The 14,503-nt window shown below is 46.7% G+C and overlaps 1 protein-coding gene across 4 annotated transcripts in view; it reads left to right on the forward strand.

Annotated features, from left to right (window-relative positions):
• Positions 1-14,503, forward strand: part of LOC120894409 (nephrin-like) — a 129,720-nt gene that overhangs the window by 109,711 nt on the left and 5,506 nt on the right. For 3 of the 4 annotated variants that reach the window (XM_040296967.1, XM_040296964.1, XM_040296965.1), the window contains exons 11-17: positions 2,518-2,732; positions 6,499-6,580; positions 7,048-7,207; positions 11,041-11,177; positions 11,249-11,524; positions 11,626-11,963; positions 12,093-12,254. In XM_040296967.1, coding sequence (XP_040152901.1) covers positions 2,518-2,732; positions 6,499-6,580; positions 7,048-7,207; positions 11,041-11,177; positions 11,249-11,524; positions 11,626-11,963; positions 12,093-12,254 — 1,370 coding nt within the window. The remainder of the gene's footprint in view (positions 1-2,517; positions 2,733-6,498; positions 6,581-7,047; positions 7,208-11,040; positions 11,178-11,248; positions 11,525-11,625; positions 11,964-12,092; positions 12,255-14,503) is intronic. The other variant, XM_040296966.1, reaches the window with a different exon arrangement.

Genomic DNA, 14,503 nt, shown 5'->3' on the forward strand with positions numbered 1-14,503 from the left:
ATTACACATTCCCACAAATAAGCTTACTTCAACAATTAAGCCCTCTTGAAAGCTCTTAAATGGTTGACGCCTTGAACGCTCTACCTTTGATGTGTCTCAGATGATATATATGATGATGGTAGTATTTTTTATGCGTAACATTTATCGAAAAGTTTTCTGTAACCATTCTTTTCGATCTATTGTTATTCTCTATAACCATTGAAAAATGGCTCAATCTCTTTTCAGAAAGCATCCTGAAACTGTCAAACATTTTTTGTTGCCTAACCTCTAATCAAATCATTTCGATTTCATTCAATCGTGCATAAAGTTAAACACGACTTACATTTTTAATTCGTACCTATTTCAAAAATCATAACCTTCGTCGATTTTCAAACCAAATTACCGACCTTTTGCCAATGATGTGCTACCACCGCGTTCAGCGCATCAGCGGAGAGCGTGGCCCGTATCATTTTGAGATTTTCATAATGGATTACAAAAAGTTGTTCGTTTAATTTTTAAACAATCACTACACCCTCATTCACTCCTGACAGCATCCTTTCGAGCGAGCTAATGAAATCAAAACAAAGTTTGGTACCGCCCGGCTTCTCTCTCTCTCTCTGCTGTGCACCAAAGCACGGGCACTGTCAGTACAATTACCCACCAGGGAGCGAAAGCACGCTTTTCTACGCTGGCCCTATGAGACCATTCCCTTCCGTGCGGGGCTGCTCCATGCAGCTCTCGGAAAAAAGCTACACCCTAAAGTTTATTAAATTTTGCGCTAATACTCATTATAACTCGATAAAGCGAATAGTGTGAGTGAACCCGATGGGCCGGGCAGCTAGCACGTTGCCCCCCAGCGCATGTTGCTGAAACCATCTAATTGGATCATTAAGATCGACATCATTTCTACATTAAACCCAAATCATTTTCGATTAGAAAGTCAACGTGGACGCGGGTCCTAAGGAACGTTCCTCCTTCGCTATCCATTTGGATTTTTTTTTTGTTCCTGCTGTTTCCACCCTACACTTTTTCACACTTTTCCCAAACAGTTTAGTTTAATCCGTTGCGCTTATTCTTTTCTCTATCTGCCTCTGCCGGGCCGATGCCTAATTGAACCGAAGCGCAAAAACAAACTCTCCCTTTCGGCTCGAGTGAAAATGTTAGCCAGCCAGCCAGCCAGTAACGAGCGTTGAGTATTACTTTTCAATTAAAACGCTTTCCTCCAACTTTCGGGGGTGAAATGCTGCCGCTTATATGGCGGGGTTTGAGGTGTATTAAGTACCAAGTGCTATTGGATGGCCATTTGGTGGATAAAATCTCCATCTCCAATGCCCTGGGTTATCGACGACGTGCCAGCACGCCTTTTGGACGGTAATTGAAAATCCCACCAGAACCGAGCGGAGCTTTTCCCTTCGCTTTTAAGGGAGTTTCCCTTGTTTTTTTTTGCTTATTTTGATTGCAAGTATCGCTTTTTTCTGCCTCGTTCTCTTATCTCACTGTATGTTGTTCGATTCCCTCCCCCTTGGATACATACACATACTTTGTTGCGGCAGTACTGGCCACTTCTAAATCCTCACCCCCCTCTCAGCAAACTCCGCTGGGAGCAAGGGAATCGTCCGAAATCTGGCAGGACCGCATCAGTTTCCCATCGTGCATTCGGTAATTGAATAATATCGATGCTACCAGGCTTCTGCCTTCTAAATTTAATCCCCCATTCCTTTGCCCCCCCGTCACTCGGCACCATTAGCGAGAGGAGAAACGGTATTGCCCCGGTAAGGAATTGGATGGTGTGCGATAAGCCGCTTCCTAACCGCTTGCTACTTATCGACGATTTCATTCGCTTTCCCTATCGCGACCGGTACCCGGGTACTGCACGTGCAGGTGCCTCAGCCTTCAAGTCCGGAAAACGAACGAACGAACCGTTTACTTACGCTACGCTCCGCCTGTCTTACGAACCGATGGAACCGATAGCAGTGCCTTCCTCCGCACATTGGGAAGGGGCGTCGGCGGACTTGACCGGAAGAAGAAGAAAAAAAAGTACATAAAACCCTCACGCTGCCGAAAGCGAAAGGAAATGCTCGCTGCTATCCGGAGGAAAAATCTTCATTTCAAGCTTTCGGGGTAGCGCCTTCAGCCACATTCTCGCATTGCCAATGCAAAGTGGCCCTACTCGGCCGGAATCTAAATACCCAATCAGGCAAATGGTGCAAACGGTTCATCTTCACACCTTCTTTCGCGAGGCGTTTGCAATGGGGGCCACTTTTGCATACACCCATGCACGCACACCAAGAACTGTTCGTAGGAAGGGAGCGTCAGGCCTGTAGACTGTTGTTTGCGGCGAAAGTGAATTCCAAGGTCTGCTGTTCCGATCGGATCCGATAATAATTCTAATTTTGTGTACTCACCCTCCCACCACACTTTTTGGTGCACAATTTATGCACTGAGCGTCTACTTCCTTCCTTAAAGTACTTTCTAAATCGAACCAGTTTATGTAGGGTATTTTTTGCTCACGTTTTTTACATTTTTCCCCCATTACAGTTGCTCCCGTTTGTCGGCCCGGGCTGGTGACGACGTACAACGTGGGCCGGAATGAGCTGGCAAAGATCGTGTGCGAGCTGGAGGCGAACCCGAGCAACGTTACCTTCACCTGGAAGTACAACACCTCCGTATCGGAGAGTCTCGACATTCCCGCCTCGGAGGTGCTGAGCGATCGGACCAAGAGTGTGGCACACTTTAAGCCGGTGACGGAAAAGGTAGGATTGGTGTAGTATAAGCAATGCCTTTTTTTAAGGAAATGAGCACAAGTGTAAGAAGGATGGAAAAAGCTTAAAATACGTGAATTTGCAGCTTTATCCAAATATTTACGCTATCTATACACTTTCTAATTGTCATTAGCTTGTCTTTAATCTTCTGTTTGCTTAGTATGCACCACGCTCACAATGCACTTCCGAAATGAGCCTGCCTGTCTATTGTCGCCCAATGAAAGCAGCGAAACTAACACCCTCCATTCGTCATACTACTGTAATGCTTTCCACTTCAACGCAACAGAATGCTTCAACACTTCTTTTTCCCACTCTCAAAAGGCTTTTAAAGACGCCATTCGGTGAAAAAGAAAAAAAACCACAAACGGATGAGGAGGGGAAAAACACGCCGTCTTAGTGTAAAACAAGACACTTTACTTCCCGGGGAACCGTGGTCATGGCACTCTACAAGGCATGGATTAAACCAACTTCGCCAAACAGGCCTTCGCTTTGACACGCGCGATAAAAGCCTCCTGCACGGTGCTGTAACCCCTGTGGTCGGTGCATGGAAAAGGGGGGCACAAGAAAGGCATATCAAACAGAGAAAGAAAATCCTTTTCTATGGGTGCACATGGATCTGGTTGTTTTATCCTTATTTTTCTTTCGCACCCTCTCTCTCTCTTTCTCTCTCTCTCTCGCTCCGAAGCGACCGCACGGGGTCTGTTTGAGCAGTGAGTGGAAAATAATCATCAACCCATGGTACAACGACCACGTGCCGAGAAACCGACAACACCGACACCTATTATGTTTTCAATTATCATAATTTCTTGTTTACACCTCGGCAACCCTTCACAAAGCTGTTGGCCTCCGCCAAGCACAAGGGTTAGGTGTTATGGTGACCAATTGCGGGGAGGAGAACCCAGAAAAAAACGCCTTCCTCTGGATCATTCTCTATTCCGTTGTGTTGCGACAAAACGGGTGCCTAGGGTTTGTTGGCTTGTTTTTGTGCCATTGATTCGCCTTTCTAACCCAACGCCCCGCGAGTACGGTTCGGGTCCGATAGTCCGGTTATCGCTGATAACCGAAATCCTGCGGAATGTTTAGGGCCGTTTTGTTTTTTAGCGTCTCCTTTTTGTTTATTTTTGGGGTGTGTTTTTACATTCTTCTTTCTAGCTCGCTAGCTGGATTAGATCTCGTTTCGCGACACGAGTGCTGAAGGCTTTCAACCAACCCATGGTCCTTCTGGACCTGTCACGCTTTCTTCTAGCACATGACCGCACGTTCTCTCCTTCTCTCTCTTTTTCTCTCTCTCTCTGCAATCGCTGTTGTTGTTGAAACTCTACCAAAGGGATTGAAAACGATTACCACCGGAATGGAAGATTGACGGCGGCTTTGCTGGCGGCTCATCGCCCATCGGGTCCGTCTCCGGGCTTCGGAGGCTTTGATAAAGATCCTTCTCCGAAACCCTGTTTACAACTGGCCGTTACCAACGGTTGAGCCGGTCTGTACAGTCCCTCCAGCAAGCCCCACTCAGGCCCCGCTCGCCAAACAAGGCCGCACAATTTACGCCACGGTCCCGAGCGCGTGTGAGCTATGTCTCCCTAGCGGAGGTTTAAATTCTTTATCCGTTTTCCCGGGGTTTTCACGCGCGAAAAAAAAGCCCCTTCACGTGCGCCCGGGTGAGAAATCCGTCCCGTTGGCACCCGAAAAATGAAGTCCTTTGTAATTATGATGGTGTTCACAAACACACCGGCCACTCGGGCTGCATCGGGGGAAGGGCCCTCGCTAGGGAGCCCTCCCGTTTTCCATCCCATGGATCATTCTCAGCATTTTCCCTCCTTTGAAGCGACCCAAACATTCTTCATCCGCTATCACACTGATTACGCTATCTGGAAACTGTCCTTTCTTTTACCAGGCCAGGGGGTTTTATTTTTCGTTCTATTATTATTTTGCTGTAATGAAAACACCAAGTTTTGTTGTATCCGCTCTGCCGAACCTTTCGAACCATCGAAGGAAGTGCTTTGTGTGTGTGTCTGTGTGTGTGTGTGTGTGTGTGTTTGTGTGTGCTTTTCTTATTCGTGGTGGGAAAATACAGATATTTTACACCAAAAAAAAAACGGTATCACAAGACGAACATTCCGTCCTTTCGCACGCTTTCAAGGCTACGACAGGGCATGGACAAATTATTCCCAGATGGGATCGAGAGCAATGGAACGAGAGCTTTCGCGCACCGCACCGAATGTTCATAATTTATTCATTAACTTTTGTTTCTATTCCGCAGCAAGCGGTTTGGATTTCGAGGATTTTAAAACAGTCCCTTAATGTGCCCAAACCCAAAGCAGCAACAACAACAAAAATGGGCTCCTTTTTTGATGGTTTTGCCGCAGGTGATGAAGCTATTTGCGACTATCCGGATGTGGTTTTAATTTCATGTTTTATCCGGTTTAAGTATAATGGCGTTTGGTGTTTCTTGTTGAATTGAAAACTTTGATACTTACATGGAAATGTTCTCATTACTGCTATAACTTTTCCTTTTCTATTTAATCTGGTAGTTTATGTGAATAACAGCCGACAAAGAGCATGCGCTTTTATTTATTAATTTAAGGCAATTTTTAGGCTAATTGGAAAACTAACTAATCCGATTGGTGCACGCTGCTCGACAGTTAAAACCACTTCAATAACGAATAATACAATACAAAGCAGTCATTCATCAGCTGTCGTAACCTTAAGTATTAATTTTTTCACATCTTTCATCTTTATCTTGTCATGGGCGCACTGTACCAAGGATTCCCATTGATTTCAATCAAATATTAGTTTATCCACCAAAGCCATTTTTCATCACTGTACAGCGCAACCGTTCAATCAAAACAGTCAATAAAACAAATTCCGCATGTGGTTTAACCCCTTTCGCTGGCGCTTTACATTCCCCTTTACGGCACCATCACCATGCCACACCATCACCAAACCCTCCCACTCTCGCTCGGCCACGGTTCCGCCAAACGCCGGAAGATAATTTATCAGCCAGCCCAATGACAATTTCGGTCATACGTCTTCATCAGCTCTGAGCAACTGCAAATGATGCGTCGTCCTATTTCGGTCACCCTTCTCGTGGGAGGTTGTCCCCGGGATGGTTCAGCACTACTAGCATTTCCTATCCATATTGCGCACACACACACAAATACACACCATCGGTGCTAACCGTACCTTTCGGCCGACGACAGTGCCTTCTGTCAATCACGTCAAAGCCCTTCATTTTTCATCATCCTTCGTTGATCTCCAATTTCCATGCCGTACCACGTTACGTGTGGGGAAAAACTCTTCGTCCGGTACAGGCGAAGAGTGACAAAGGAAGGGAGCAGAGCTTCCAATTTTCACCGTCTGCCCATTATTTTGCTCATCGTTTTCGCCCAACGAGCGCACGGGGCCATCGGGTTTGATATTCGATTTTCGGTTCCGATACTGGTGCTGTGTTTCTCCAGCCGACTCGTGCCGAGCCGAGCATAAGGCAGCAAGAGTGAAAACTTTTGATCCTTTCCAAGATAAGGCAGTGGGAAGTGGGGTGGGGAATCACATTCTTCTTGTCCGTGGGTTTTTTTTTGTCTGTTGTTTCTTTCTCCTTTTGCTTTCCTGCATTCTGTTCCATATTTGAGTTTTTTTGGAGTATAATTTTTGCACAAAAATCGATTACGAAGCAGGATTGGAACAGTTTCGTCACTGGCTCGTCAGCCCATTTTAACTGGAGCATATTTTCTCATTTCCATACCTCTTTTTGTTGCAGGACTACGGAACGCTGCTGTGCTGGGGACGGAACGAAATTGGCGCCCAAACGGAACCTTGTTTGTTCAATCTCATACCGGCAGGTGAGTTTTCTTCGTGTAAAGCTGGGGCATCGGTTTGATGATGAATCGCATGATTGAGTTTGTTTTTTTCTTGTCTGCACTGCTTTGATCGCTTTCTTTTCCTATAAAGTTACTTTATTTATATAAAGTTTTCCCAATATACTTCAATAAATAAGTGTACAAATAGTGATCTTCTATGATTTCTATTTTATTGAATTATTATTATTAATTAAGTAAAGATACAATTACCCAAAGCAAATCGCCAAATCCTTCACTGTACCAATTTTTACGAATATCAAACAGCGAACAGCAAATAAACTTAGCCACGTTGTAACCTATAGAGAGCATGCAGTAAACAGTCACTTTGCCGCTGCCAATTTGCAGCGCTTTGCCATTCATAACATTCCAGCTTGGTTTTTTTTTCTCTCCCTCCAACAACACCATTATTAATTTCAATTTTCTTACCACACCCACCGACCCACGCACAGGAAAACCGGACCCACTGTCGAACTGCACGATACTGAATCAGACGTTTGACATGCTGCAGATTGAGTGCCTGGAGGGCTACGACGGTGGGCTGCCGCAGGTCTTCCAGATCGAGCTGTACGTGATCGGAAGCCGGCAGCAAATGACTTCGATTAAATCAACGTGAGTACCATGGCTAAATGGCTAAATGGCAGCGAGTTTGCGAGATTGAGCGCTTAAAGTAACAATAAGGGCACGTTCCCCCTCCAGACATCAAAACCACCAAGGCATACCGGCACTGGGGGCCGCTAGGCGGGGTGGGGTGTACTGGCCGCGCCTGCTCGTCGCCATGCTAAATGGCACACTTTGCGGCACAGTTTTGCATTCCATTCAATATTCCCCCAACGGAGGATCACCATTAGTTCGTGCTCCTGCTCTCCCTGTCTCGTTCTCTCCATTTTCTCGTCGAAATTGGGAAATGATGACTTACCACAGCTGCACCCAGCATTCAATTGCTTACTATTTTCGATGGCAATCGGGTTGCGCAAAATGGCAGTCTTGCGATATTCCCTCCTTTCAGCCTCCGCGAACGGTTTCGATTGTGATTTGTAGGGTTGTGGAGTGAACCAATTAAAATTAATTGATGCCGCTGGAAAAGTGGCAGTGAATGGGGGTGCTAGCTTCGCGAAGCGAAAATCCGAGACGAAACACAGTCCAGAAACGCTGGGCAGCTCGGAGGGAGAGCCGTGCAGCCGGCTACAACAGTGAGGCAATTAAAATTTATTAGCATCGATTTGGGATTAGCATTACTTTGCGATCGTTGGCGTGCGCGCATGGCAGTGAGTAAGCGATACGGAGACCGCGATACGGGTGCAGCGCGTTAAGTTGATTGTATATGGATTTTTTTTTATATATTAATGATCCAGCGTAATGCCTTACGACAGCTTTCGGCTCTGCAAGCGGTGGCGATAAATATCCTTTGGCCGTAACATTTTCAGCTGAGCCTTCAATAGCCATTGCGAATGTGCTAATGGTATGGTGCTCGTCTTGTGGGTGTCTTGTATAACCCTTTCTTGGATAGACGCTCCGTCTACAGTACGGACAACCCAGTAGCATCGTTTGCAAAACAGGCGCAACACCGTAATGATTTAATTAATGTTCTTTCGCGATCTGGTTGCTCATTAATTTCCAGAAGTATGGAGAAAGCTAAATTTTGATAGATTTCGGCATAAAAGCTCTTTCATTTAATGATCATGGCAAAACGCTTACAGACTAGACAGCTAATTTGATTATTTTTCAGAAGAGACGTAGGCCTATACGTAACGCTAAGATCAAATTTTGATGTAAAAAGTAAAAGGGGAGTGAATTTATCTCTTAAAGTAGATAAGTTATTCCATAAACGTTTTGTATGTTTGCTGGGTTTATATTTATGATTATTTTTATTCCAATTATTTCGGGCTGAGTTGTCCAGTTTAACATGCGTATAACAAGCCCAGCCCACCGGAACCAGTCGTACAGCTCAACCAGCTCTTCGTAGTAGTTGCTCTTGCAAAAGGATTTCGTCAGATTTGGACACTGTCGATGTCTCTGGGGCTCGTCTATTGGTACGAGTATTGGTACTATAAAAGTACCAATACCAATACCAATACCTAAAACTTTTAGAATTTTAGTTAAAATTATCAAAAATATTTTCGATATTTTCGACCAACTATATGTAGACCGGCTAACAACCATTATTGAATAAATTTAAGCATCACATTGAGCTATGGTTCCACTTATCTCTCTTTGTTAGCCGATCTGAAGGTAATGACTCGAGCAGTGGATGAATGTTAGGGTGACTACGCCATGCACCAAATGCAACAAGAGGTCAAAAGGTCAATAATTGTATAATACTGGCGAAAACATCTCCAAGTCGTAGTCAAGTGCAACTCCATGTTTCTACCCTATAAGAATATCCGAACGGCCACAGTACGGCAACCCAGGATCTTCTGCCTAGCCCCTTTACTTTGCTCTATGTTAAGTCATCACAAGTCCGCAGCGTTCGATACATGTTTCTGATTCTTTCGAGCGAAGGTGACAAATAACTGTGTTCCAACCACCACGCTAAATAGCGCTTATCACAAGGTAACATTTTAGTTCTAATTGTTTACCAAGCTACTCTTCCACTTCTCGTGCAACTTTCCACTTTACGCTTCGTTTCACCAAAATTTCTAACTTTTACCAAAAACTCAGCCTAATTGAAAGCTTACTTTTTAATCGTTTTTCATCCGGCTGGCCCAAAATGTCTGAATTTTAAGAACGTCCGCCCGGAGGCAAACGCCACCAGTGAAGGTAACGCCTTCACTGTACGCCTGCTCCAGCGCGGCAGTGGAGCGGTGCGAATTTGGCGCTTCAAATTGGGAAGAATTTTAAAATTTAGTCTCCCTGCCACGACCTGCCGGACCGAGGAGTGCCAAGGAGTTAATTAAAAAGTTCCACATTTTCTGCGATGATGAAAATGTTGCGCGTCTCCTTCTTCTTCTACTTGCGTGCGTTCGGTTGCGCTCTTGCACCTTGCCAACTCCCGTCGACGGACGCGTAAGACGCGCAAATAAGCTTAGGAACCGAGAAAGATGTAAATAATTCTTACACAACATCCTAGCCCGATGCCACAGCGCTCCGGTGTGGAAAGCGCGTGCGGAACAACCACCGACGAGGAGGCGAAGGAAATGCACGAAAGCTAATTAACATAGAACTTGGCCATTTCCGGTCCCTTTGCGATTCGCGTCCGCTGCAGACGCTAATGGATGCACGCATTTTCACCCACTCGATGCTAATTAGGGTCGAGGGAATGTCGGGTCAATTGAGGCAGAGGGCGAGAAGCGAAAGATGAACAACGGAAGTCAATAAAAACGGCGTAGCGAAAGGACGGACACGCAGGTCGATGGGGATCGCGAGGAAAAAAAGCGTTAAAAATTAACCCCAGTCCCGTCCGCTGCCTGGGCAGCTAAATCGGCAGCCTAGTCGGAGCAGTACGATAAAGTTGTCCCACGCGACTCTTCCATCGGCGAGTGTTGTTTGTCCGCCAGGCGCTTGACACGCGAAGCGAGGTCATCAACTTTTTTCTCTCTCTCTCTCTCCATCAATTTCACTGCCGTATTTCTTTAAACGTTTGCGCGCGTGCATTGCGTCGCTTTGCCACTAGCGTGGCAGTGTGGGAAATTGACACGACCCATGAAATCGGTTTCCGTTGCAATTAGCCGGAACAATGGCGAACGGTTCGGTTCGGTCGGATGATGCCGGTTCGCATCGAACCCGGCGGTAATTATCGGCACTGCAGCTGAAGCGCGCATTTCATTAAGTGAATTCTGCATCCGCAGTAGGCGGCCTTTTTTGATTGGCTCCGGGTGCTCGAGGCTGCTGACTTCGGTGATGAATAGGATCGGGTTGCTTTGGTGCTTGATGGTGCTTTTCATGCGAACCGGTGCCGCTGCAGTTGAAACAATGAGGTCGCGGAATGGGATAAACGGTTGGTATGCGTTTAATATCCACTTACAGCAAAAGAGAATTGAGTTTCATAAATATGCCAACAGTTTTGCTAGCAATACACGATAGAAAAAAAAATAAAAAAATAAAATAAAATGATTCATGCCATGATTGAATATGGTTTCATTAAATGGTTTTATTTTATATTCGGTTGCCAGCATCAACCAACAATGTACAGATTTTTACCATACAAGTTTTATAATTATGAAGCAAAATGCAACAAAAAACTAGAATATCTGGGAAATTATCTGCTCGACTAAATGACTGACATTCTAATTATAACATATTTCATTGACCAATCGATAATTATGCCAAAAGAAAAGAATATAACTTACTGATTGAATTTCATTATTGATTCCATTTCAAATGTGAAATAAAAAATAAAAAAGTGCAAAACATCAGTTGTACATGCAAGTGTATTATATTGATTGCTATTATTTCAATACCACTAACATCGTGTCATTTTCCTTCTCGTTCCCAATCCACTGCAGCTCGCCGGCGTTCGATCTGAAAGGGCTCGAGCCGGGCGTAGGGTACAACATCATACTCACTGCCAAAAATTCGAAAGGTTCGAGCGATCCCACCTATCTGCAGGCGTTCACGTTAAAGAATCCCGAGAAGCAAACCGGTAAGCAATGGCTCATTTGGGTCCACTTTTAAACCTCGTCCCCACCTTACAGTACGGTCTCCGTTCCACAGATTTGTCGCTCGTTTACCCACCGGCACTGCTGCAGATCAAACCGTTCATCGGCACGCTGCTCGGAGTGGTCGCCGCCATCATCTCGATCGCCTCGATCATCGTGTGCGTGACGCGTCTCCGCGGGTCGGCTGGCCGGGATCGGGACTGCGGTAGCAACATGTCAACGAACGACGCGTCCGGCATTAGCCAATCGATCCCGGATGCGGATCTGGCCCGGGAACAGTGCAACGGTAGCATCGACAGCATCGAGAAGAACCCGGACATCATTCCCCAAGGTACGGGTACGGGCTCGAGATCCCCGAGTCGTGCGTGGATTTTGTTTTGGTTTCCGTGTTTTTTTTTTTTGCCATAAGTTTCAGTCTCTCTAATTTTGCAGCAAAACTACTGCACCTGCTGAAAGAAGACGAGAAAGCGTTCGAGTGGCTGAACAATGCGGCCCACCCACGGCTTTACGCTACGGCCGCAATGGCGGAACAGCAGAACGGAGGTATGCTGCCACCGAGTGCAGCCGCAGCTACCTACGATACGCGCGCTTTCTACGCCCTTGCCAGGGACGCCCAGCAGCAGCAGCAGCAGCAGCAACAGCAGCAACAGAACTGCATGCAACAGAACGTCTACCCGGTGGCATCGTCCGACGGTCAGAGCTATATCCCGATGCACGGTACCATCATTTCGACGCCCATCGTCGGTGGATATGGAAGCGATGGTCACAAGGTAAGGTCTGTCCGACCCCCCTTCGGACCAAAACCTAGCTTGTCAGACATTGCAAAAAGAGAACTGCTTGAGTGTGAGTTTATTTATTTTCCCACCCTCTTTTTTCCCCACTATTAACACCACTTGCAGCACGATTTGACCTATGCCGATCTTTCGATAAGCGGAGGTGGTGGTGGTGCTGGAGGAATGCCAAAGCTCAATCCCGGCCAGCCGCAGATGTACGTCAGTGCTACCCTCGGCCGTCCACGGCAGTCCGACATCAAGCGGTCCGAGCCAACGATCTACGCCCAGGTAAGTCTCCCGTGGGGCCCAAATCGGGGCAATTTGGGCAACGCTGGAATTGAGCCATTCGCATACCGCTGAGTGTGCCCGGTTGCGATGGGCCACCGTGGTGCGGTGGAGAAGCGGTTTGCATTGACTTAGGCACTGGGAAGAGATACCGGCCAGCAATCAGCTCTTTGCGAAGTTAAGTGAAAGCTGGACAGTGGAATTGATTTTGTGATTGTGAATGGAGGATGGGCTTGGTATGCACTGAATTGGATTTCAAATTTCATTGCTACCGATACAGCGGTACGCTGTGGGTACTTTTTGTTCTCGGTACGCACTGGCGCCCAAATGTATGCAAATGTTCATGCGTAGAATGCATGAAATGGGGAAAATTTAGGTCGATTTCTACGGAAATATTGTTACTGAAATGTTACTTGTTTACGTTAGCAGTTTTTCTAGAAAAATACAGAGCTTGTCAGATGCTTCCTCTCAATAGAAACCTATTTCATTTTATTTCAACTCAGTTTGGATGTACGTATTGTAAGCTACATAGTTTTATGTGAAAGATTCCATGAAAAATTGCTCCAAATACTGTCGCCTTGGGCCCACCGCTGCTAGATCACAGCGCCATCCAATGGGACCGCACTTTTTATCCCTCTTGGCACACAAAACGGACACGATCATTAGCGTAACAACGCCCAAACCCAATAGCATTTCAGTGCCGGAGTGCGCCTTTACATTAGACCACCGTTCGCTCAATCGTTTCACATCTGATTGGACAAATTTCTCATTAGCGAGCAAACAATGCCATCCCCGGTGGAACCACCGCACCGTCGCTTTCGTCGAACGTCCAGCCGCTTGACTTCAGCCAAGCCTGGGACTGGGACTCGAACACGGTGGCAACGTCTCGGGGGAGTTGCACGCGCTAAAGCCCTGCAAAAGCCGTGTTGACCGGAAGAATAGCTTGCAAATTCAAATCATGACTTTGACCGCTTTCCCACGCCCTTTCGCAGCTTCCTCACGCAGTCCCATCTTACCTTCCCGGACATTCCTTTGCCATCAAGAGAAGACCCAAACGATGACGGGAAACGATGACGTTAGTGGTGAGTGGGTTGGTAAGCACACGGGAAGTCCCCGTGGGGCAGACGGGGACAGTTTTCGGGATTCGAACCGCCCGCAGCACGGTACGCAATGCACAGTGTGCCCCACCTTCCAGGGAGAACGTTGGCCGAAAATGTTGGCCCCATACTTTGCATAGCTTACGCTGGCGGGTTGCACACGATCCCGCCGGTATTTGTGCGTTCCGGGTTCGCGTGCTAGCAGGCCTGCTAGCGGATGCTGCCCGAGCATAAATTCATTGCATTGCCAGGCACATTATTATTTTGTCCCGACCGTCCCAGCACCAAACGGGTCGCTTCAGTGGTACTTTGTTGCTGTACACCATTCACGCGGAAACACGGCTGGTGCCCTGCTGCGACCTTTACGCTGACCCGTTTGGCCGAATTTCTGTCGGCTGGTTTTCATATTTTCCCCCATCAGGGTCGGTGGCCAGGTGACACTCGACATTCCGGCCACTTCCGGCCACCGGCTGCGCTAGCGTGCGTTTGACTGCGAACCCGACTGCGTAGCTACGTCCTTGCGCTTGCCATCGTGCATACTATCGGTGGGTGCCAGCAGGTGGGTAAGCGAAAAGTTTTTAATGAAATATTTAAAATTTCATCAACAAATCCTTGCGCGAGCTTGCGTCGCGCGTACACACTCGGCGTCATTGCTGTGTCAGGTAAGGTTGGGCTTGGGCAGCAATCTCGCCAAACAATGGAGCTGGCAGAGATGCTGAACGACTGACAGGCTAGCAGCCCTACACGGAAGCAAAGCATATTAATGGCCAGAAAGTAGAAAGTTCGATGCATGGTGCCCGAAACGATCGCTAATTGCATATGCGATCGTAACTGCTGATGTGGAAGTTTCACCCTCGCTGTGGCCAAAATCCGATATGTTGACGAAAGGGACAGTTAGTTTAGTGCTAAGTGCTTCGTGCATCGAAAGCGAGCCCGGTCTAGCATGAGAAACTAATGCCCAGCGTTCGTAATTGGGTCAATAAACAAAAGTCAATTTTTGGGCTACCGTTTGGGGTCTGTTTTAAGTCAATGCTGATGAAAAGTCCAACCAATTAGTGCAAAAAAGGACTGTAATAATTCAATTTCACAATCATATGGTGGGAATTGCTTGCTGTAAGCGGTCTGTTTCTTCGCTATTCAGCGAATGCTTCATTA

The sequence above is a fragment of the Anopheles arabiensis genome, chromosome 2 (genome assembly GCF_016920715.1).
Source record: "Anopheles arabiensis isolate DONGOLA chromosome 2, AaraD3, whole genome shotgun sequence".
Taxonomy (NCBI): Eukaryota; Metazoa; Arthropoda; class Insecta; order Diptera; family Culicidae; genus Anopheles; species Anopheles arabiensis.